Source organism: Ostrinia furnacalis, unplaced genomic scaffold (assembly GCF_004193835.3).
Source record: "Ostrinia furnacalis isolate ACB-3 unplaced genomic scaffold, ASM419383v2 OfSCF0611, whole genome shotgun sequence".
Taxonomy (NCBI): Eukaryota; Metazoa; Arthropoda; class Insecta; order Lepidoptera; family Crambidae; genus Ostrinia; species Ostrinia furnacalis.
The window spans coordinates 80,793-105,280 of record NW_021130850.1 but is presented as its reverse complement, the minus strand read 5'-3'; the positions used below and the strand labels follow the sequence as shown (position 1 = coordinate 105,280).

The following is a 24,488-nucleotide window of genomic DNA, read 5'->3' as shown; positions in this document are numbered from 1 at the left end:
TCATTGGTGTTCCAAAAACTCCTAAAAAGCGACCAACTTGTACCAAAAACTACTAGAATCTACCAAATGAGATGACAGTGGTAGCGTTCCTGATCTTCCCCGCCAAGACGAACAACTTCAACGTGGAGAGTCTGAGAGGCCACGCGGTCACCAAGTCGCTTAGGGACACCATACACGACATACAGCAGAAGGTCGGCGCGAGGATGTGTGACATCTGCCTGAGGTAATTACTAAAACCTACCAAAAACTACCACGTCAAAATGATTGTCGCAAAAAAGTATAAAACTACCATGCATGATATCTGCTCAGGCTACTACAGGAAATTACTAAAACCTACCAAAAACTACCACGTCAAAAAGGATTGTCACAATAAACTACCAAAATTGCTAAAAACTACTAAAATACACCAAAAACTACTACATCTATAATGGATGTTTCAAAAAACAACCAGTCTGCCAAAAAACTACCAAAACTACCATGCTTTAAATTGATGCCCCAATAAACTACCAAAACTACTACATCAAAAATGGCTGTTCCAAAAAACAACCAGTCTGCCAAAAAACTACCAAAAATACCCTAATAAACCACCAAAACTACTACATAAAAAATGGCTGTTCCAAAAAAACTACTACAATCTGCCAAAAAACCCACCAAAACTACCATGCTTTAAATTGATGCCCCAAAAAACCACCAAAACTACTATTGAAACTTACATGTCAAAATGGGTGTTCCAAAAACTCCTAAAAAGCGAGCAACTTCTACCAAAAACTACTAGAATCTACCAAATGAGATGACAGTGGTAGCGTTCCTGATCTTCCCCGCCAAGACGAACAACTTCAACGTGGAGAGTCTGAGAGGCCACGCGGTCACCAAGTCGCTTAGGGACACCATACACGACATACAGCAGAAGGTCGGCGCGAGGATGTGTGACATCTGCCTGAGGTAATTACTAAAACCTACCAAAAACTACCACGTCAAAATGATTGTCGCAAAAAACTACCAAAACTACCATGTGTGATATCTGCCTGAGGTAAGAAACTGCCAAAACTACTACAGGAAATTACTAAAACCTACCATAAACTACCACGTCAAAAAGGATTGTCGCAAAAAACTACCAAAATCTGTCAAATATCTACTAAAGCCCACTAAAAACTACCACATTTAAAATTGATGTTCCTAAAAACAACCAAAAACTACCAAAAAACTACCAAAACTACTATGCTACAAATTGATGCCCCAAAAAACCACCAACACTACTATTGAAACTTACATGTCAAAATGGGTGTTCCAAAAACTCCTAAAAAGCGAGCAACTTGTACCAAAAACTACTAGAATCTACCAAATGAGATGACAGTGGTAGCGTTCCTGATCTTCCCCGCCAAGACGAACAACTTCAACGTGGAGAGTCTGAGAGGCCACGCGGTCACCAAGTCGCTTAGGGACACCATACACGACATACAGCATATTGTCGCAAAAAACTACCAAAACTACCATGTATGATATCTGCCTGAGGTAAGAAACTATCAAAACTACTACAGGAAATTACTAAAACCTACCGAAAACTACCACGTCAAATGGGGTTGTCACAAAAAACTACCAAAATTGCTAAAAAAGTACTAAAATCCACTAAAAACTACCGCATCTAAAATGGCTGTTCCAACTAAAGTCTGCCAAAAAACTACCATGCTTTAAATTGATGCCCCAATAAACCACCAAAACTACTACATCTAAAATGGCTGTTCCAAAAAACAACCAGTCTGCCAAAAAACTACCAAAACTACCATGCTTTAAATTGATGCTCCAATAAACCACCAAAACTACTATTGAATCCTACCAAAAACTACCATATCGAAAATGATTTTTTCAAAAAACTACCAAAACTACCATGCTTTAAATTGATGCCCCAAAAACCACCAAAACTACTATTGAAACTTACATGTCAAAATGGGTGTTCCAAAAACTCCTAAAAAGTGATCAACTTCTACCAAAAACTACTAGAATCTACCAAATGAGATGACAGTGGTAGCGTTCCTGATCTTCCCCGCCAAGACGAACAACTTCAACGTGGAGAGTCTGAGAGGCCACGCGGTCACCAAGTCGCTTAGGGACACCATACACGACATACAGCAGAAGGTCGGCGCGAGGATGTGTGACATCTGCCTGAGGTAATTACTAAAACCTACCAAAAACTACTACGTCAAAAAGGATTGTCTCAAAAAACTACCAAAATCTGCCAAATATCTACTAAAGCCCACCAAAAACTTCCGCATCTATAATGGATGTTCCAAAAAAACTACCAAAAAACTACCAAAACAACCATGCTTTAAATTGATGACCCAGTAAACCACTAAAACTACTATTGAATCCTACCAAAAACTACCATATCGAAAATGACTTTTCCAAAAAACTACCAAAACTACCATTCTAAAAATTGACGAACCAAAAAACTACCAAAAAGGATTGTCGCAAAAAACTACCAAAATTGCTAAAAACTACTAAAACTCCACCAAAAAGTACTACATCAAAAATGGCGGTTCCAAAAAAACTACCACAATCTGCCAAAAAAACCACCAAAACTACCATGCTTTAAATTGATGCCCCAAAAAACCACCAAAACTACTATTGAAACTTACATGTCAAAATGGGTGTTCCAAAAACTCCTAAAAAGCGAGCAACTTCTACCAAAAACTACTAGAATCTACCAAATGAGATGACAGTGGTAGCGTTCCTGATCTTCCCCGCCAAGACGAACAACTTCAACGTGGAGAGTCTGAGAGGCCACGCGGTCACCAAGTCGCTTAGGGACACCATACACGACATACAGCAGAAGGTCGGCGCGAGGATGTGTGACATCTGCCTGAGGTAATTACTAAAACCTACCAAAAACTACCACGTCAAAAAGGATTGTCTCAAAAAACTACCAAAATCTCCCAAAAATCTACTAAAGCCCACCAAAAACTACCACATCTATAATGGATGTTCCAAAAAACTACCAAAACTACCATGCTAAAAATTGATGCCCCAGTAAACTACTAAAACTACTATTGAATCCTACCAAAAACTACCATATCAAAGATGACTGTTCCAAAAAACTACCAAAACTACCATGCTGAAAATTGATTCCCCAAAAAACCACCAAAACTACTGTTGAAACCTACCAAAAACCACGATGTCATTGGTGTTCCAAAAACTCCTAAAAAGCGAGCAACTTCTACCAAAAACTACTAGAATCTACCAAATGAGATGACAGTGGTAGCGTTCCTGATCTTCCCCGCCAAGACGAACAACTTCAACGTGGAGAGTCTGAGAGGCCACGCGGTCACCAAGTCGCTTAGGGACACCATACACGACATACAGCAGAAGGTCGGCGCGAGGATGTGTGACATCTGCCTGAGGTAATTACTAAAACCTACCAAAAACTACCACGTCAAAAAGGATTGTCGCAAAAAACTACCAAAACTACCATGTATGATATCTGCCTGAGGTAAGAAACTATCAAAACTACTACAGGAAATTACTAAAACCTACCAAAAACTACCACGTCAAAAAGAATTGCTGCAAAAAACTACCAAAACTACCATGCTTTAAATTGATGCCCCAAAAAACCACCAAAACTACTACATAAAAAATGGCTGTTCCAAAAAAACTACCACAATCTACCAAAAAACTATCAAATCTAAATTGATGCCCCAAAAAACCACCAAAACTACTAATGAAACCTACATGTCAAAATGGGTGTTCCAAAAACTCCTAAAAAGCGACCATCTTCTACCAAAAACTACTAGAATCTACCAAATGAGATGACAGTGGTAGCGTTCCTGATCTTCCCCGCCAAGACGAACAACTTCAACGTGGAGAGTCTGAGAGGCCACGCGGTCACCAAGTCGCTTAGGGACACCATACACGACATACAGCAGAAGGTCGGCGCGAGGATGTGTGACATCTGCCTGAGGTAATTACTAAAACCTACCAAAAACTACCACGTCAAAAATGGCGGTTCCAAAAAAACTACCACAATCTGCCAAAAAAACTACCAAAACTACCATGCTTTAAATTGATGCTCCAATAAACCACCAAAACTAACACATCAAAAATGGCGGTTCCAAAAAAACTACCACAATCTGCCAAAAAAAACCACCAAAACTACCATGCTAAAAAATGATGCCCCAAAAAACCACCAAAACTACTGTTGAAACCTACCAAAAACCACTATATCAAAATGGGTGTTTCAAAAACTACCAAAACTACCATTCTTAAAATTGATGAACCAAAAAACTACCAAAAAGGATTGTCGCAAAAAACTACCAAAACTACCATGTATGATATCTGCCTGAGGTAAAAAACTATCAAAACTACTACAGGAAGTTACTAAAACCTACCAAAAACTACCACGTCAAAAAGGATTGTCGCAAAAAACTACCAAAATTGCTAAAAACTACTAAAATACACCAAAAACTACTACATCAAAAATGGCGGTTCCAAAAAAACTACCACAATCTGCCAAAAAACTACCAAAACTACTATTGAAACCTACTAAAAACCGCGATGTCATTGGTGTTCCAAAAACTCCCAAAAAGCGAGCAACGTCTACCAAAAACTACTAGAATCTACCAAATGAGATGACAGTGGTAGCGTTCCTGATCTTCCCCGCCAAGACGAACAACTTCAACGTGGAGAGTCTGAGAGGCCACGCGGTCACCAAGTCGCTTAGGGACACCATACACGACATACAGCAGAAGGTCGGCGCGAGGATGTATGACATCTGCCTGAGGTAATTACTAAAACCTACCAAAAACTACCACGTCTAAAAGGATTGTCTCAAAAAACTACCAAAATCTGCCAAAAATCTACTAAAGCCCACCAAAAACTACCGCATCTATAATGGAGGTTCCAAAAAAACTACCATGCTAAAAATTGGTGCCCAAAAAAACCACCAAAACTACTATTGAATCCTACCAAAAACTGACATGTCGAAAATGACTGTTTCAAAAAACTACCAAAACTACCATGCTTTAAATTGATATCCCAAAAAACCACCAAAACTACTATTGAAACCTACCAAAAACCACGATGTCAAAATGAGTGTTCCAAAAACTCCTAAAAAGCGAGCAACTTCTACCAAAAACTACTAGAATCTACCAAATGAGATGACAGTGGTAGCGTTCCTGATCTTCCCCGCCAAGACGAACAACTTCAACGTGGAGAGTCTGAGAGGCCACGCGGTCACCAAGTCGCTTAGGGACACCATACACGACATACAGCAGAAGGTCGGCGCGAGGATGTGTGACATCTGCCTGAGGTAATTACTAAAACCTACCAAAAACTACCACGTCAAAAAGGATTGTCGCAAAAAACTACCAAAATTGCTAAAATCTACTAAAATCCACCAAAAACTACTACATCAAAAATGGCGGTTCCAAAAAAACTACCACAATCTGCCAAAAAAACCACCAAAACTACCATGCTTTAAATTGATGTCCCGATAAACCACTAAAACTACTATTGAATCCTACCAAAAACTAACATGTCGAAAATGACTTTAAAAAAACTACCATGCTGAAAATTGATTCCCCAAAAAACCACCAAAACTACTATTGAAACCTACAAAAAACCGCGATGTCAAAATGGGTGTTCCAAAAACTCCTAAACAGCGAGCAACTTCTACCAAAAACTACTAGAATCTACCAAATGAGATGACAGTGGTAGCGTTCCTGATCTTCCCCGCCAAGACGAACAACTTCAACGTGGAGAGTCTGAGAGGCCACGCGGTCACCAAGTCGCTTAGGGACACCATACACGACATACAGCAGAAGGTCCGTGCGAGGATGTATGATATCTGCTTGAGGTAAGAAACTACCAAAAACTACCACGTCAAAAAGGATTGTCGCAAAAACTACCAAAATTGCTAAAAACTACTAAAATACACCAAAAACTACTACATCAAAAATGGCGGTTCCAAAAAACTACCACAATCTGCCAAAAAAACCACCAAAACTAGCATGCTTTACATTGATGCCCCAAAAAACCACCAAAACTACTATTGAATCCTACCAAAAACTATCTCGTCGAAAATGACTGTTTCAAAAAACTACCAAATCTATCATGCTTTAAATTGATGCCTCAATAAACCACCAAAACGACTATTGACACCTACCAAAAACCGCGATGTCAAAATGGGTGTTCTAAAACAAACAAAGAAAGAAAAATGTATTACGATGAACATCACTTAGTTAAGGACAAATAAGGTATACGGAAAAGGACAGAAATAGCACTTAAATATTACAATTAAATAAAAACCTACCAAAAAACTACTGGAAGTGTTAAAAAACTACTAGAATCTACTATAGTCTGGTCCGGGAGCACGTAGAATTTTCTGCCCAATGACCCCAAGCTACCCATCCTTATCGCTCGCGCGTAATTAATTATGTTGCTGTCGCGACTGTGCGACGGGCGCGCGCAGTGAGTGTGCGAGCGCGACAGCAACATAATGAGGGCTATCGTTTTAGCGCTCACCAGTTAGCGCCACTGTAGAGTAAGGTCCTGTCACTTGCTAGTAGCGAAGACAGTGGCACCAACTGGTGAGCGCTAAAGTGGTAGGAGGACTATCGCATTTGCACTCATCAAGATGGCGCCACTGTAGAGTAAGGTCCTGTCAATCGCCAGGGGTGCCAACTGTTAAGTATAAAAACGATAGCCCTCGTTATGCGCGAGCGATAAGGATGGGTAGCTTGGGGTGATTGGACAAAATTTTACATGCTCGCAGACCAGACTATAGAAGTGTTAAAAAAGCCACTAGAATCTACTAATAGCCATTTGTCTCCACAGAGGCCACTTGCCCGAGGCTTCAGACTTACTCCACAAGGACGATACAGTCCGCCTCAAGCGTTGTATCTACGCGCTACAAAGAGATGGGTTGCCGCCGGTCACCACGCATAACATTGTAAGTAATGGGGATGTTTCCTGGGTCAAAAAGCAAGAGTTTTAATTAGTCCGTCAGTTAACTTATCAAAAAATACTCTACACGTATTTTTCACTTTTTCAAACTAATGAAAATTGAAAGAGATAAAGCGCGCCAAAGTTCATAAGAAGAGGCCCGTGACGTCAATGCGTGCATAAAAGTGGCGCACGTTGTGTGGTCGTGCGGAACTTCAACGCACCATAACTATGTAATTATTTGTTAGATTGACAAATAAAAATATATGTGTCCAATATTTTTTGATATTAAACATTACGGACTAAAAAAATTTTTTTAGGAAACTAGCCTATTCAATAACAGGACAACAACATTGTAAGTGCGGACCAGTATCATCATCAGGTCATTTAGTCTGAATTCACAAACATTACTATGAGGTCTCACAGTGCGCGTGGACGCACAGGTGACACACGAACCAATCACAGATCTCATTCAACGCTGTGCGTTCGATTTGCTGCTTCACTTAAGCAGTTCACTTAGTCGCCTTTGACAATATCCACGGAACAACTGGGGGTGGTACTATGCTAGTATTACTTACGACATCCACAGTAAGAGTGGGGGTGTTTCTATTCTACTCTGCCGGCACTACACGGTTGATCGTTTTAACCAAAGTCTACTGCTGGACAAAGGCCTCCCCCAAGGTTTTCCACAATGAGCGGTCCTGCGCTGCCCGCATCCAGGCTCTTCTCGCGGCCTTCCGCAGATCGTCGGTCCACCTAGTAGGAGGCCTGCCCACGCTACGTCTTCCATCCGGTGGTCATCTGCTCACCAATGTTTTATTTGTTTTTAGGTGGACGATTGGAGCGACCCAGTATTGAATGGCGTCAGAAGATGCCAACTATTCAACACAGTTAACGATAATGTGAAGGTATGTGTTTAGTAGCTGTGTGCGTTACTTATTTATCATCATTTCATCAGCTTCCAACGAAGACGGAGGCACTGGCTTGTAGAAGTCCACTGCTGGACGTAGGCTTGACAGAACAGAACTCACTATCATTAATGTATTTACAGAACATAATGTCAGTATGTTTTTATTGAGCCAATGAGGGTTTTCGCGAATGAAAAATTCGCCAGATGGCAATACGTAGACGCGAGGTCCAAATGCTGCACGATTGGTTATTTTTCACATGACATTGACAGATATGTTAAAATCCACCAATCACGCAGTCAGACCCCACATTCACGTCCCGCCATCTAGCGGATCTTTCATTCGCGAAAACCCTCAATGTTGAGTTAACTGGCTACCTAAGTAAACTAACGACAAACGTTACTTCGACATTACGTTACTTCGAAAGGATATTCGCCTTTTTCTAAGTAGTGTCGTGTCGAAGTAAAGTCATGTCGATATTCAGTAGTGTCGGAGTACCGTAATGTCGAAGTAACGTTTGTCGGAGTAGCATTTTCTAGTATAGCCGAGTTAACTGCGCATTTGGTGACGGTGACGTTACATCGTCGCTCTGGTACTCTGTAAATTTGTTGTGTTTGTAAATTATGCGTTCACTTCCCAGGTAATCTTCCACCCCGAGTTCCTAACCTCCACCAACCCGCTCTTCGGGCTGGACTACGAGGAGTTCGTCCGCGGCTGCCATCTTGGAGTCTTCCCTTCGTACTACGAGCCATGGGGCTACACGCCCGCAGAATGCACGGTCATGGGAATACCTAGTGTTACCACTAACTTATCGGGTGGGTGCTCTCTGTAATCTGTAATCCGTACTATGTATTGTGTACTCTGTGCTCTCTCTGTTCTCAATACTCAGTAATCAGTATTCAATACTTTGTACTCAATACTCCCTAATCAGTATTCAATATTCACTAATTAATATTCAATACTCGCTAATCAATATTCAATACTCGCTAATCAGTATTCAATACTTTGTACTCAATACTCCCTAATCAGTATTCAATACTCACTAATTAATATTCAATACTCGCTAATCAATATTCAATACTCGCTAATCAGTATTCAATACTCTGTACTCAATACTCACTATTTGGTATTCAATACTTTGTACTCAATATTCACTATTCAGTATTCAATACTCACTAATACTCACTAATCAGTATTCAATACTCGATAATGAGTATTCAATATTCAGTATTCAATACTCACTAATCATTATTCAATACTCGCTAATCAGTATTAAATACTCTGTACTCAATACTCACTATTCAGTATTTAATGCACTGTACTCAATACTCACTAATCAGTATTCAATGCTCTGTACTCAATACTCATTAATCAGTGCTTAATACTCTGTACTCAATACTCACTAATCAGTATTTAATACTCTGTAGTCAGTATTCAATTCTCAATACTCAGTATTTGATACTATATCCTACTAAATACCCACTAATCAGTATTCAATACTCTGTACTGAATACTCAATATACTCACTATTCAATACTCTGTGTTGAATACTCAGTATTCACTATTCAATACTCTGTACTCAATACTCAGCAATCAGAATTTATTAATCAGTTGCCAGTCATCAGAATTTAATACTCAATACCCAGCCCTTAAAATGAAAAGCGTAGTTAAAAGTTATTGTGGAAAAAAAACTTATTACGAGTGAAAGGGGAAGATTCTTAAATTCTATGCTTAATTGAAAAACATGATGCTTCATTTCCCCACTAAAATTCTATTTACTTTATAGCTACGTTTGTTTCCAGGTTTCGGCTGCTTCATGCAGGAACACATAGCGGATCCCATGTCTTACGGTATATACGTGGTGGACCGCCGTTACATATCGTTGGAGGGCTCTGTTCAACAACTGGCCCAGTATATGTTCGATTTTACCAAGTAAGTGGACTAAATGGGTATTATGATGTACAGTCAGCTTCAAATAGATCGTGATACCCAAAGTAGGCAAAAGTTCGCAACACGTCTTTGTTACAATGAGGGCTATCGTTTTTATACTTAACAGTTGGCACCCCTGGCGAATGACAGGACCTTACTCTATAGTGGCGCCATCTTGATGAGTGCAAATGCGATAGTCCTCCTACCACTTTAGCGCTCACCAGTTGGTGCCACTGTCTTCGCTACTAGCAAGTGACAGGACCTTACTCTACAGTGGCGCTAACTGGTGAGCGCTAAAACGATAGCCCTCATTGGAATAAGGTTGTATTGTCAACTTTTTGGTCACTTTGGGTGTCACGAACTATTTGAAGCTGACTATACGGGAGAGGTGACGTATGACGTGACTTATGGTCCTATGTCCCCTAGATGGGGCAGAGGGCGTCCACAACAGTCCTCCATCTCGTTCGGTCTTGAGCTTCTCGCTTGATCTCGCTCCGATCGTCTTGCCGATCTTCTTCGCCTCGTCCGCTACAGTGCGCCGCCAAGTTTGCCTGGGTCGACCACGTTTGCGTTTTCCTTGGGGATTCCAACTTGACGTATGACGTAACAGAGCATATAATCTAGAGCACGTCTGAAGTCTCGCTGACATTTGACGTTACAAAAACACATTCCCGCGTCGCTCCCATACCTCAGGCACTCACTGAGTAAGCACTAAATCTTGTAACTCGTATTTCTTTCAGGTTAACGAGAAGGCAGCGTATTATTCAAAGAAACAGAACCGAGAGGTTGTCAGACCTCATGGACTGGAGGAATCTTGGGATTGTAAGTACATTATAACAATAAATATCTTTGGAAAATCTCACACAGCGCCATCTAACCCCAAAGGAAGCAATTAATATGCTTTAACTTCGAACTCCTCCTATGTTCTTCTGATTAAGTTCGTTGCGGGTCCAATGACAGTTTAACTTTCCCCCGGGACAAACTTGACCTTCACTGGTTGGGTTATTGGCGGTCAAGCTGTAGATCCTGGCTACACAGGAGTTGCAGCGGTGGGAACGAGAGGTGGGAATAGTCCCGTGATCACTTTAACTCTTGCTGCGCGACCTATAAAAGCTACGCTTAATTTGTGACTATAGTCTGGTCTGCGCGCACGTAGAATTTCGTCCAATGACCCCAAGCTACCCATCCTAATCGCTCGCGCGTAATTATATTGCTGTCGCGCTCGCACACTCAGCGGGCGCCCTTCGCACAGTCGCGACAGCAATATAATTACGCGCGATAAGGATGGGTAGCTTGGGGACAAAATTCTACGTGCTCACAGACCGGGCTTTAGATGGCGCTGTGTACAATTTCCAAGAATATTTATTTATATATTATTATATTCTATTTATTTATATAACTTTATGTATTACAGTACTACAGGCAAGCCAGAGCGCAAGCGTTGAAGATAGTATACCCAGACTACGTAGACCATATGGACATACAACTGGGCAAGAGATTCAACTACCCCCGGCCCATATCTGAGCCGCCAAGCCCTACGCACTCTAGTAAGTAGTTTTTGTCGTATTTAGTTTGGTTCATCATCATCATTTCAGCCACAGGACGTCCACTGCTGAACATAGGCCTCCCTCAATGACTTCCACATCGCACGGTTGGTTTGGTTGAGACGGCGGAAATACTGTATATACAGGATGTAATTTTTTTACTTGATAAAAAAGGGGTTCATTATACTACTCATTTCATATTGGTCTTGTAGGACAAGTAGTTGTATTTGAGTAGTAGAATCAATGTTGCTTAATTTACCCAATATTGGGAATATTACCATAGGAAATTAATTTCGAGGAAGATTTTGGAATATCCTTTAAGTTGCTGGCAATATTGCTAAAGTTGCCCAAAATTAGTGTTTTTTAGGTGTTATTAGAAATATTAGTAATTTATATCAATAAACTAGGAATATTTTTCCAAATAGTGCGTCGCCACGACCACCCGATGCGTATATCCACCTCATTCATCAAGGAGATACCGAAAGAGACGAAAGATGAGCAGGTCCAAACCATAGAAGAGCATATAGTAGACGTGCAACGCAAAAACATGATCAACGTGCAAAAGTCCCTCGAAATACTTGACATAGACGACGATGAGAACGAGACGGAAGCGGATGTCTCTTTCGAGAAACCGACGTTTACCGAATCGGAGGGCGAGAATTACCGAACGCCGAGCGATTTTCTCGAGCCGCTGAACGAAGCGGTCGCCGAACAAATCGACCAATTGATCGCAAAGTTGAACGATTGTGTTGAAAATGAGAAGGATGAATAGGTTCTGTTTTTGTTTTGTCGCACTTTTTTTGTTTTTTTTTTTGAGTGACACTGTTTTTTTTTGGTTTAGGGTTTTTTCGTACCTTTTTTAGTTTAGTGTTTTTTGATCCGTATAAAGTATCATTTTAGGTTATGGTTATTTTGTGACTTATTTATTAACAACCGTGTATTTTTTTGTCACTTAGCGACCACTGATTTTTTTTAAAAGTTTTTCTTTTTTGTTCCACTAGCACTGTAAGTTCAATAAGTTGTTATTAATATAAATGAGTGTAGAAAATAAAAGATGTAGTTTAAAGTGATTAATTTGCACTTCATTTAGATTCGATTTTGTAGCGTTAGATTTACCAGACTACGTCAAAAGAAGACAAAATGATATCAGCATAAGTATGTAATATAAATGTCAGCCGTGTAACTCCGTCACATAAGACCCACTCTTCCCGTGGATGTCGTAAGAGGCGACTAAGGGACAAATATGCGAACATCAGGCCTCCCCAACCCGTCTGGCCAGCGTGGGGAGTGTAGGACAAATCCTCTTGCCTCTGGTCAATTAGAGGGTCGTGCTCCTGCAGTGGAGACTAAATGACCTATAGCCGTATTCACGTAACAAAAGGACCTGCAAGCGATTTTATCGCTAGAGTCACTTTTCGTATTCACGTGTTAATCGCCCGATTTTGTTTCGATTTCGTATTCAATCGTTGCCTCCGCAGTATTAACCTATTTTGAAGTTTGGTTCAATTATACGTCAAATGACAAATCGCTGAGTTGCGATCCTATCGAGTAATTGTTCTATCGAAATGACACGTAAATACGGATTTAAGACTGTTTTTCAATAGGACGACTTCTAAAAGTCAACGAGATTTTGACTGTGTCAAAATATGTGAATTAAGCCACTGATGATGTATTATAATATTCATTTCGCTCAACAGGAGCGACCACACCGGCAGCGTCAGTCCACGGCTCGGATGACGAAGACGAAGTTGATGAGGAGAAGGAACTCGCCGAATTGAGGATCGCTGACTAAAACCATAGACTATACCGGTACGTTGTCTTTATCTATGAACATCCTTTATAGGTTTTTTTGGAGAAAGCTGGCACGATTTACAAATTGAAGTGTGAATAAGGAGTTGTTATAAAAAACCATAAACTATAAACCTGTAAGTTGTCTATGATTATTCCTTAAATAATGTTTTGTTAGAAATCATTGAGGAGTTGTTATGAAAACTTTAAAAACCATAAAATGTAAATGTTATCTTTGAACATACCTTGTATTTTGTCCCAAACGATTTGGCACGAGTATCACAAATAATAGAATGGCAGCTGTCATTGTGACAGATCTGTCTTGTACTCTAGATATTTTTGAAGCTGTTTGTAAGAAATAAAATTGTTTTTGGCAAACGTGGAAACACTATAGCCATAGAGGAGAAGAAGAAGAAATAATTTTATTTCTTTCGTTTTGTTTTAACATTATGCTGAAGTTTATTATTACATCACATAACAGACTACATCCGAGATTAAATGTGTGAAATTTTATATTTTTAACCAACTTCAACAAAAGGAGGAGGTTCTCAATTCGGTTGGTATATTTTTTTTACTTGTAACACTTTTTTGATTTATATTTTTCCAGCATTCTGTATATTTTATTTCGGTATATCAAAAGTGTGAAATGTTTTCAATAGTGTACTAAAACATAGTATTTGTCTGCACATATTACAATATATACACCCTGTATTTATAATATTTATACTACTGAAGATTCAATTTGGTTCTTCGAATTCCGAAAATCAAAGAAAAAATACTTGATTGATTCATCATTTTATTTATTTAACTTATTGAACTTTAAATCAATCATTTTGTTATACAACATTTTTATTATACTTGTACATATTTTTATATTCAGAATCTTTATAAAACCATCTTGCCTCAGAGGATTTATATTTTTATATAATTTTATTTACTCTGTTCTTAGTTTATCAAAACAGTGTTGATTCATAATGTATTTCGTGTGTCACTTCATTGTTTGGTTTTTATTCCTATTATATTTATGAAATATATAAGTCAAAATGAATTTATATATTATTTACACCCTATATAATATAAGTTAAGTTTAAAAAAATATATAAAATAGAGGGTTATTCTCGAAAAATCTTCATTTTATTTTTTTGGTGTTTAAATACAACAACTATTACTTTGAATATTTTTAGAATAACCTTGTATTTTTACCCGTCTACGGAAAGAAGGGTTCTAAATATAAGATATTTCCTTAAAGTAAATAATTTTAGAGATAGTCAGGGTTTGGTTAAAGTAACATAGTCTGCGCATTTTAAGCTAGGAATTTACTATAAGTATATTTTTATTTGATGTTTTTTTTGTGTTTTCTTGTTAACTAATCGGAAATAATTGAAATTTAGTTATATATAAAATATACTTTTAAAGTAAAACAGGTAAAATATAATGGATTTTATTTTATTGTTATGACCATTAAATTGATTTAAAAAATATTTACCTGTGAAAGTCAATCTTAAACATTTTAGCGCATAGAATACATAGTATATTTATACATATAAATAAGTTTAACTATGCAGTATAATAGTTCAACACGCTTAATAGAATCACACTTATAGAGATCAAAATAGAGGCATAATTTAGTTTAATAAATGGCTGAAAAATAAAAAAAAATATACAAAAAAAAACGTGTCAAAAATGTTCAAGTTACAGTATAAATTATTGCATAAGTATAATAATTTGTCTGTGCGAGTGTTAGCTGTTTTATATAAATTTATAGATCATAACAATCGAAATGAGACGGTAACAATATTAATTTTAATTGTTTTGGTCATTATTATAAGTCGGTGTAGATGTAATATAGTGTAATTAAAGATAATATAGTTATAACTTAAGAGCCTGTCAAATTTTATGTCTTGACCTGGACAGAAATGTGTAATTTCAATAATATTTACATATTGTATGTATAATTTATATATTATAACAAAATATAAATTAAAAATGAATTGTAAGTTGTTATAATTGAAAAAATTACATGTATTATGTATTTTGCATGAATTATATTTCTGTATAGGTTATACTTATACTATTGAAGCTTCTTTACTGCCATTTTATCGAGCGTTGGTGTAGTATCAGATTTTAAAGCCTTATTAGTAAAAAAGGGGGATAAGTAAATCTATACTGATATTATAAATGCGAAAGTAACTCTGTCTGTCTGTCTTGCTTTCACGCCTAAACCACTGAACCGATTTTGATGAAATTTGGCATAGAGATCCCGGGAAAGGACATAGGATAGTTTTTATCCCGGTTTTTAAAACGCGATAAAGTTTTTCTGTGACAGAAAAATTACACGCGGCCGAAGCCGCGGGCGGAAAGCTAGTTCGTAATAATCTTGACGTGATCTACTTCTTAATTGTCACTGATACTATACCAACGCGGTTTTCCAGTCAATATTAACTGTAGTTTAGTTTTAAATCTGTTGAATTCGTCGTCTTTCTGACTATGTCTCGAAAAAGGAAATTATGGACATTTTAAAAAGGCATGACGTTTGGTTGATTGTAAGCCCTCCGCTGCGTTGAGCTATACAAAAATAGTCAGATTTTTGAGAAAAAAATACAATGTGTAAACAACTTTGTCAATCCCTATTACATTTTGTATTGATACGATCTGACCGTGCGGGCACGAGCAAAGAACGGAAACTGACAAGTGCGGGTGGTGCGTTCATTTGAACTGACCGCAGATCGCAGAACGTATCCATTGTGACAAATGCTTTCGAACGCTATATATGCTTGTGTTAGGACCGGGTCTGTCAGTCGGTCTGTCTCGCTTTCACGCCTAAACCACTGAAGCGATTTTGATGAAATTTGGCATAGAGATAGTTTGAGTCCCGGCAAAGGACATAGGATAGTTTTTATCCCGGTTTTTGAAACAGGGACGCGCGCGATAAAGGTTTTCTGTGACATACAAAATTCCGGGCGAAGCCACGGGCGGAAAGCTAATGTATCATAAAACAGTATATTATATTCTGTATATTATAATGCTCAACGCAGCGGTCGGTATATAAATTGTTTTTAAGTGCCATATAATACGGACTTGTTATATAGGTTTAGAAATAAATTGTGTTACTAAATATTGGATCTTTTATTTTAACTAATACATAAATACTAATTTCAATTTGTTATACCTATTAACATTTTTGTTATTATTTTAGTGAAACCATTAAGTTCTCTTTAGTCTTTTTTTGATTCTGTAGAATTATCGTCTTTTTTATTTGTTTCTTGTTTTTCTTCTTTATCTAATTTGTCAGATGGTTTTTCTTTTTCATTTGTTTCTTGTTTTTCTTCTTTTTTTAATTCACCAGATTTATTTTCTTTCTCATCATTCTTACTTTTGTCTTCGGGATCATCTTTGCCTTCCTTTGTCGGGCGTTCAGTAGTCTCAACCTTACTGCTTTCCGTTGTACGTTCATTTTTAGTTGTCTCTGCATCTGGCCGTTTTGTGGTTTCCGTAGTCGTGGATTCTGTAATAGTTGTTGATTTTTCTTCTTTATCTTTAGGAGTTTCAGTAGTACTAGTATCTTTTTCAGGGGCTTTAGTAGTTAAATCGATAGCATCTTTCTTTGCTTCAGTTGGGACTTGAGTTGATTCATCTTTCTTTGGATCTTCATCCTTATTTTTATTTATGTTAAGTTTAATATCAACATTAAGGTCTTCAGAGTCTTTTAATTTAGAAACATCCTTTAAAACCTTATCGGGGTCGTCGTTCGAGTAGAAAATGAATATATTTGTCACTTTCTCTCCTACAGTATTTCCGTACACATTTTTAGCTTCAAAATTTGACACACCGTGTTTTGGTTTGCTTTCTTCTTCTTTATCTTTATTGTTATTTAATTCCTCCACTTTTTTCTTTTCCTCTTGATCGTCTTTTGTTTTTTCATCTAAACTTTCATGTTTTTCTTTTTCTTTAACATCGTCAATTGTTTTATCACTATCTTTTGTTTTAACATCTTTCTTTTCTTTATCATCTTTACTAGTTTTCTTCGAATCGTTGTCTTTGAAAGGTTCTAACCTATCATCTTCTTTAGGTTTTCTGATTTCTTTCTTTAATTCTTCGAATAGTTTTTCTACTTGTTTCTTGACTTTTTCCTCTACGCCTTTAATGGCTCCATTTATGTGCTATAAAAGAAAAAAAAGGGTATTTAAGACATTTTTAATGTAACTTACATACAGAGTGTCACATAATAGTCATCTCTGAAAAGATGATACTTTTTCGAATGCATTTTTTTTCTAGACGGTCATCCATTAGTCATCTTCTTAAGTTTGGCATGGTATTTATGTATATGTGGTAGTCAAGCTATATTGGGACGTGTATACTCATAAGTGCTCCGAAAAGGTCTTTCATACTAATTTAAATACAAAAATTGTGTGATCCTGACAGTAATACAATTCGGTTAAAATACTACACAATCTTAGAAGTTTTTTTATGCAGAACAAAGCAGGTATTCGACTGCCATCGCACCTAGTGTTAAGTGAGATGCAGTCTAGGATGGTACATATCTGCCATGTAAGTGCATTCACTCTCGCCTTGAAGAAGCCCGGATTATAGTGTTCAGTAAAGACAGCTATAGCATGCAATATTAAAGCTTTTGAGACAGTTAAAAATAAGTCTTAATCCGAAGTAATTAGTCTTAAATTAACTAAACTTACATCAGTTAGTAATTCCATGTACACAGAAGTCCATTCAGCGAGCCAGTTCCGAAACTTCTTCTGGAATAAATAAATAAAATACACTGTCATATTTCTCAGTGCAATAGATATTCAAAAGATTAATTAATCATGATTATTAATCTTGATTGAAATAATCACGATTAAAAAAGTAATCATAAACATGATTTAAATAAATAAAATAAATATCCTTGGACATTTTACACTGCACTTCTAGTCCCAAACTAAGCAAAGTTTGTACTAGTCTATGGGTACTAGACAACGGATATAAACATACTTAAATACTTTTGTTTTGTAAATACATACATATTATACATAGAAAACACCCAGTCCAATAAAAAAATAATAATATGTTCATGCACACAAATGTTTGTACCTACTGTGCGGGAATCGAACCCGCAACCTCCGGAATAGTAGTCCGTTTCGAACCACTACACCAAACGGCCGACAATTTGTTTTTAAAATTTAATAAACTTACATTCCCCATTAATTGATCAATTACATCTTCCGCATCATTGTGTTCGTGCCTTTTTCTGCCCTTCTCTTCATTGCTGACATTCTGAAATAAATATAAATTCAGTAACTGATTAATCCCTATGCTTGGACGAATCAACCTCCCTATAATTATGTCATTATGGCGGGTTTTAGAATCGCGTTGACCGCTCGTTGATCGTCTGCGCTGACAGATCAATATGTATGTAATTGAAGGGAACGTTCCTGAGTGACGCTGATCGCTCGGCGCCGACGCTCCATACATTTCGGCTGTCAGCGCTGACGGTCAGCGTGCGTCAGCGTGACTATAACCAGCCTAACTTCGTCTATTGTACAGTCATAGTCAAATAGTTCGTGACACCCAAAGTAGCCAAAAAGTTCGCAACACGTCTTTGTTACTATTGGAATAAGGTTGTGTTGTCGACTTTTTGGCCACTTTGGGTGTCACGTACTATTTGATGCTGACTTGTGCCATAAATCAATGGTTTTGCTATCTATATTCTATACTAATACATATTATAAATGCGAAAGTAACTCTGTCTGTCTGCCTATCTGTCTGTCTAGTCTGTCTGTCTCGCTTTCACGCCTAAACCACTGAACCGATTTTGATGAAATTTGGCATAGAGATAGTTTGAGTCCCGGGAAAGGACATAGGATAGTTTTTATCCCGGTTTTTGAAACAGGGACGCACGCGATAAAGTTTTTCTGTAACAAAACAGACAAAATTTCACGCGGGCGAAGCCGCGGGCGGAAAGCTAGTAAACAATAAATAATTATAGTTACTCACATTTTCTTTAGGTTCCTGTTTATCTTCTTTTTGTTCTTCCACGTCATCTTTCAAAATACTAGCCTGAAAGTAGTTAAAATCAAAATCAAATTAATATCTATTCATTACGGATTTTAAACGTAAGTAAGTAGGTAAGTAAAGATTTAAAATCAATGAGGGTTTTTGCGATTGAAAAATCCGCCAGATGGCAATACGTAGACGGGAGGTCCAAATGCTGCATGATTGGTTATTTTTGACATGACATTGACAGATATGTCAAAATCCACCAATCACGCAGCAGTCAGACCCCACATCCACGTCTCGCCATCTAGCGGATCTTTAATTCGCGAAAACCCTCATTGGAAAGCTTGTGTTGTCAACTTTTTGGCCACTTTGGATGTCACGTACTATTTGATGCTGACAGTGCCATTAATCAAAGGTTTTGCTATAAACAATAAAATATTGTAGTTACTCACATAATCTTCTTTAGGTTCCTGTTTATCATCTTTTTCTTCTTCCACGTCTTCTTTCAAAATTCTAGCCTGAAAGTAGTTAAAATCAAAATCAAATTAATATTTAATCATTACGGAATACGGATTTTAAACGTAAGTAAGTAGGTAAGTAAAGATTTAAAATCAATTGAAGAATTTCGTTATTTCGTGCAAGGGTTGTATTTATCAATCTTGTGTAGGATCTTCTTTTACTTACTTTGTCTTCTTTTTCATGCTTGACATCTTTTTCTTCTGACCTATCATCGGGTATTGTCTGAAAAATATTGAGATAATTAAATCTATTGAAAATCTGGACACTATTTCTGTTGCAAACTACAACCCAATCGTGGTAACTGCGTACCTCGCTGGAATGCGACTTCTTCGCACTCACTGGCACCAGAGTAAATACAAATGAGTAGGTCATCTTCATAGAAACGCACCGTGCGCGGCAAACAAAGCGCCAATACGTATGCGGCGCGCACGCACGCACTGATAAAATTTAGCGGGGAGTTGCGCCGAATTTTGTCAGTGTGTGCGCGCGCGCCGCATACGTATTGGCGCGCGCTCACATCGAACCGCACTCGGTGCGTTTCTATGAAGATGACCTACTCATTTGTATTTACTCTGCTAGCACACCTCCCCGCGTCTCCCCGTCTGTACCAGATCGTTGTGACGTCACGGCCGCCAGATGCGCAGTTAACTCGATCTGGTTGTACAGGATAGTGGATTAAATAGCACTTACCTCTTCTGTTGATTCTGAAGCTTCTACGTTGTAATGGATGCTGGGTTTTGTCAAGTCCTGAAAATAAAAAACAATAGGTAAACTCTTTATGGAGTCTTTAAATTTTGAACTCAATATACACTCGCGAGCAAAACTATGGAATCACTTACATGAAGTTGTTTCCACGCGAACTTGTGTACTAACGAATTTGTTAGTAACAAAAAAAGTGGCACCATTTTAAAGATTAAACTTTTATCTTTAAATTGATACCAAATTCATTTAAATCACACCGGTATTTAAAAAGATATCCCGGCTGATGTGAAGAAGTAACGAGAAAGACATGTATGAACTGTTTGATACGTCGCGAGTTGCGGCCTATTTAGACCCTATAAAAGCACGCGTTTTCGGATTTTTGCTTTCACACGTTGATTCATACACATCTCCGCTTCTTTTGACACTTTACCTGGGATTCTACACCTTCAGAAGCAGCAAAAATCGTTGCACTATTGCAAGAAAGGCTCAGCCAGCGGGCTGTCGCACGTCAGCGCCACATAAGCCAGTCCTGGGTTTCGAAAGTTTCAAGACGCTTTCGGGAGACTAGTGGCTTTATCCCGAGACCAAGTTCTGAACAGCGCCGGTGCACATCGCAGAGGGAAGACCGTTTTTTCATGTCAACCTCTCTATGAAATCGTCATTTGACTGGAATCGATGTCCATCAAGAGCTCAGAAATGTTCGTAAGATAGCTGTTAGCGAGTGGACAGTTCGTCTAAGATATAAGCAATAGAATTTGACTCCAAAAAGGCCTGCCACAGGCTCGAAACTGACGGCAGGTCACCGATAAGCACCCTTTCAATTTGCTCGTACACATCTCGATGGGAAGGCGAGTAATGGAGGCGAGTTCTGTTCTCCGATGAATGCAAACTGTGTTTGCAGGGCAGCAGTCGAAGAGGTCGGGTTTATAGGCGGCCTGAGGAGCGATTTGTGCAGTGCTGGTTCGCTGAAACAGTGGCTTATGGGGGTGGCTTGCTCGACTTAACATCGAGATGTGTACGAGCAAATTGAAAGCGTGCTTATCGGTGACCTGCCGTCAGTTTCGAGCCTGTGGCAGGCCTTTTTGGAGTTAAATGCTATTGCTTATGTCTTAGACAAACTGTCTACTCGCTAACAGCTATCCTTCGAACATTTTTGAGCTCTTACTGGACGTCCATTCCAGTCAAATGATGATTTCATAGAGAGGTTGACATGAAAAACGGTCTTCCCTCTGCGATGTGCGCCGGCGCTGTTCAAAACTTGGTCTCGGGATAAAGCCACCAGTCTCCCGAAAGCGTCTTAAAACTTTCGAAACCCAGGACTGGCTTATGTGGCGCTGACGTGCGACAGCCCGCTGGCTGAGCCCTTCTTGCAATAGTGCAACGATTTGTGCTGCTTCTGAAGGTGTAGAATCCCAGGTAAAGTTTCAAAAGAAGCGGAGATGTGTATGAATCAACGTGTGAAAGCAAAAATCCGAAAACGTGTGCTTTTATAGGGGGTTAATAAGCCGCAACTCGCGACGTATCAAACAGTTCATACGTGTATTTTTCGTTACTTCTTCACATCAGCCGGGATATCTTTTTAAATACCGGTGTGATTTAAATGAATTTGGTATCAATTTAAAGATAAAAGTTTAATCTTTAAAATGGTGCCACTTTTTTTGTTACTAACAAATTCGTTAGTACACAAGTTCGCGTGGAAACAATTTCATGTAAGTGATTCCATACTTTTGCTCGCGAGTGTAGGTGATCAACTTCCTTTATTATAAACACTCTTCAAGTTCGTTTCGTTCGTTCGTTTCAGCCAAATGACGTCCACTGCTGGACAAAGGCCTCCTCCAAGGTTTTAAACAAGTACACACACTCTTCAAGTACCAGCGATCAATTGTCATAAAAATTGTCGCAAATCAATAAAATTGTTACCGCGGTCTCATGCGACCACAGAGTTCCACGAGTTAAATCAAATTTTAATTAATTTGTCCTTTACCCCAAAAGGATTTAATGTATAGGTATTTTGTATACCTATTAATGAATCACAATTTTCAAATCATGATAGCCAAATGGTGATGAGATCGGACTGGCCGACTCATCATCCGAGGGTTCGAACCCCGCTGACGCTCGACTATTTAATGAGGGCTATCGTTTTAGCGCTCACCAGTTAGCGCCACTGTAGAGTAAGGTCCTGTCACTTGCTAGTAGCGAAGACAGTGGCACCAACTGGTGAGCGCGAAAGTGGTAGGAGGACTATCGCATTTGCACTCATCAAGATGGCGCCACTGTAGAGTAAGGTCATGTCAATTGCCAGGGGTGCCAACTGTTAAGTATAAAAACGATAGCCCTCATTGTGGTGAGCCCACTCGTGACCCAATCATATTTAGCTTAACCGCTTGAGTCCCAGACGGCATTAATTAATGTCATAACAATTGATTATCTATTGTGTCGGCCTTGAAGGATTAATACGAGGGGTTAAAGGGGCTATTAGTAATTTGTGCAAAAACAAATTACTAAAATTTTTTTATCCCCAATGCAACGGTGAAGCTCTTGGCCTGTATCTCACCTGATGGTAAGTGATGATCAGGCGAAGGTGGAAGCGAGCTTCATCCGGAATCCTCAACCACAGAGGAACTGGCTATCTTACCTCTAACTGCCGGAACACAACAATGAATTTAAATAATACTCACATTCCACACATATCCACTGTCCTCAGTCAGGTTCATCCCATACGTCCTGGGTTTCATCCCTCGTGGTTTCTCCTCAGAGCTGTCATCAGTCTTCAGCCTGGCCATCATCTTCTCCATGCGACGTATGATGTCATCCAGCATATCCTCTTCATCATCAGGGACGATAGCTTTTCTGGCTTGCTGGAAGTAGAAAGAAGAATCCTCATCATCATCATCATCATCATCATTTCAGCCATAGGACGTCCACTGCTGAACATAGACCTCCCCTCCCCACTTGACATGGGGCACACAGAAAACCAGCGTCGTGGCCTTCCTTACCGGGGGCCACGGCATATGCTGAGTGGGGTCCCATTGCGATGGGCATCGCTGTGCGACAGGGTGGCACTGTTCAGTTTACTTTCTCTTCAATTGTATGTTTTATGTGTTACCTCTGTCTTGTTTGTTTTACCATTTTTGTCTTTTGTGATGTCCATGGCAATAAATGTTTCTTTCTTTCTTTCTAATGATTTGATAATGACTGGTTGGTAGCGGCCTGCATCCAGCGCCTTCCTGCTACTTTTATGAGGTCGTCGGTCCTCTTATACGAAGAAGATAAGAAGTAGAATTTGGTTGGTAATGATAAATTTGTTTATCCATAACGAGGAAGTTCTTGATCATCAATTTCCATCATGTGAAATGTAGAATCTCACCTGGAAAGTGATGATCAGGCTGTAGGTGGAAGCGAGCTTTACCAAAAATCTTCAACCACAGAGGAACTGGCTCTCTTACCTCTAAATGCTGAACACAATGTAACAATGCTGTTAACATTGTTGTTATGGCGACAGACTTAGGTAAGATGGTGCTAGCCAGGCGGACTTAGAACAAGCCCTACCACCAACTAAACCGAGCAGAAAAATCTGCCACTGCTGGGAATCGAACCCGGGACCTGTGGGTCTGAAGTTGGTCTTATCAATATACCATAGTAGCTCTTTTTCGGTAGCAAGTACTTTTAATAATTCTTTGAATTTAAGAATAGGCAGGTACAGTCAGCATCGAATATTTCGTGACACCCAAAGTTGTGGAATTGGAATAAAGTTGTGTTGTCATCATTTTGGCCACTTTGGGTGTAATAATCTGAGGGAGGTAATAACATATTTGAAGAGTAAAACTTACAGGTTCTTCTCTAGAAAGCAGGTTGCGTAGGTATGGAGGTAGACTGTCGTAGTTCAATTCACCAAGTTTAGGTGCTTCTGGGATGTCGTCCTAGAATACATAAACATTTAATTCTGTGCCAATAGAAAGGAAGAAAGAAAGAAAAATATTTATTCAGTATCATCGACAATACATTTACAACAATACTTAAAATTATTTAATGAGTATTATTATTATTATTGGTTTTGGGCCTTCATTTGCGCCATCTCGACCAGGTTTGATCTATTGTGGCAGCCCTTGTCTTTAGAGTTCACTTAGTCCCGTTGAGTCTATAAATTTCCAGATTCTTTGGAGCGTGATATCTG

At 38.7% G+C, this 24,488-nt stretch overlaps 2 protein-coding genes across 2 annotated transcripts in view; one reads left to right on the top strand and one right to left on the bottom strand.

Moving 5' to 3' along the window:
* Positions 1-13,509, top strand: part of GlyS (glycogen [starch] synthase) — a 34,569-nt gene extending 21,060 nt beyond the window's left edge. The window contains exons 12-26 of the mRNA XM_028323116.1: positions 57-191; positions 776-910; positions 1,333-1,494; positions 1,999-2,133; positions 2,696-2,830; positions 3,229-3,363; positions 3,786-3,920; positions 4,605-4,771; positions 6,826-6,940; positions 7,764-7,841; positions 8,482-8,656; positions 9,644-9,773; positions 10,511-10,592; positions 11,185-11,317; positions 13,012-13,509. Of these exons, the coding sequence (XP_028178917.1) occupies positions 57-191; positions 776-910; positions 1,333-1,494; positions 1,999-2,133; positions 2,696-2,830; positions 3,229-3,363; positions 3,786-3,920; positions 4,605-4,771; positions 6,826-6,940; positions 7,764-7,841; positions 8,482-8,656; positions 9,644-9,773; positions 10,511-10,592; positions 11,185-11,317; positions 13,012-13,106 (1,947 nt within the window). The 3' untranslated portion in view covers positions 13,107-13,509. The remainder of the gene's footprint in view (positions 1-56; positions 192-775; positions 911-1,332; positions 1,495-1,998; positions 2,134-2,695; positions 2,831-3,228; positions 3,364-3,785; positions 3,921-4,604; positions 4,772-6,825; positions 6,941-7,763; positions 7,842-8,481; positions 8,657-9,643; positions 9,774-10,510; positions 10,593-11,184; positions 11,318-13,011) is intronic.
* A 792-nt stretch (positions 13,510-14,301) lies between these two features.
* LOC114366286 (nucleolin 2-like) lies at positions 14,302-24,260 on the bottom strand. Its single transcript, XM_028323115.1, has 9 exons — positions 24,145-24,260; positions 22,993-23,172; positions 20,303-20,359; positions 19,778-19,834; positions 19,546-19,611; positions 18,286-18,370; positions 17,031-17,234; positions 16,476-16,913; positions 14,302-14,309 (listed from the first exon to the last, which is right to left on the bottom strand). The coding sequence occupies exons 2-9, from the start codon at positions 23,131-23,133 to the stop codon at positions 14,302-14,304; spliced, it is 1,056 nt and encodes a 351-aa protein (XP_028178916.1). The 5' UTR covers positions 23,134-23,172; positions 24,145-24,260.
* Between the last annotated feature and the right edge of the window lie 228 nt (positions 24,261-24,488).

Bases quoted from the DNA above. Each gene is read 5' to 3' on its own strand.
- LOC114366286 (XM_028323115.1), bottom strand. From the start codon at position 23,133: ATGCTGGATGACATCATACGTCGCATGGAGAAGATGATGGCCAGGCTG. The intron at 19,612-19,777 runs GTAAGTAAAAGA...AACTACTTTCAG, and splicing joins AGCATGAAAAAGAAGACAAA to GCTAGAATTTTGAAAGAAGA. The intron at 17,235-18,285 runs GTTTATTAAATT...TTAAAGGCGTAG, and splicing joins TCAATTAATGGGGAATGTAA to AGGAAAAAGTCAAGAAACAA.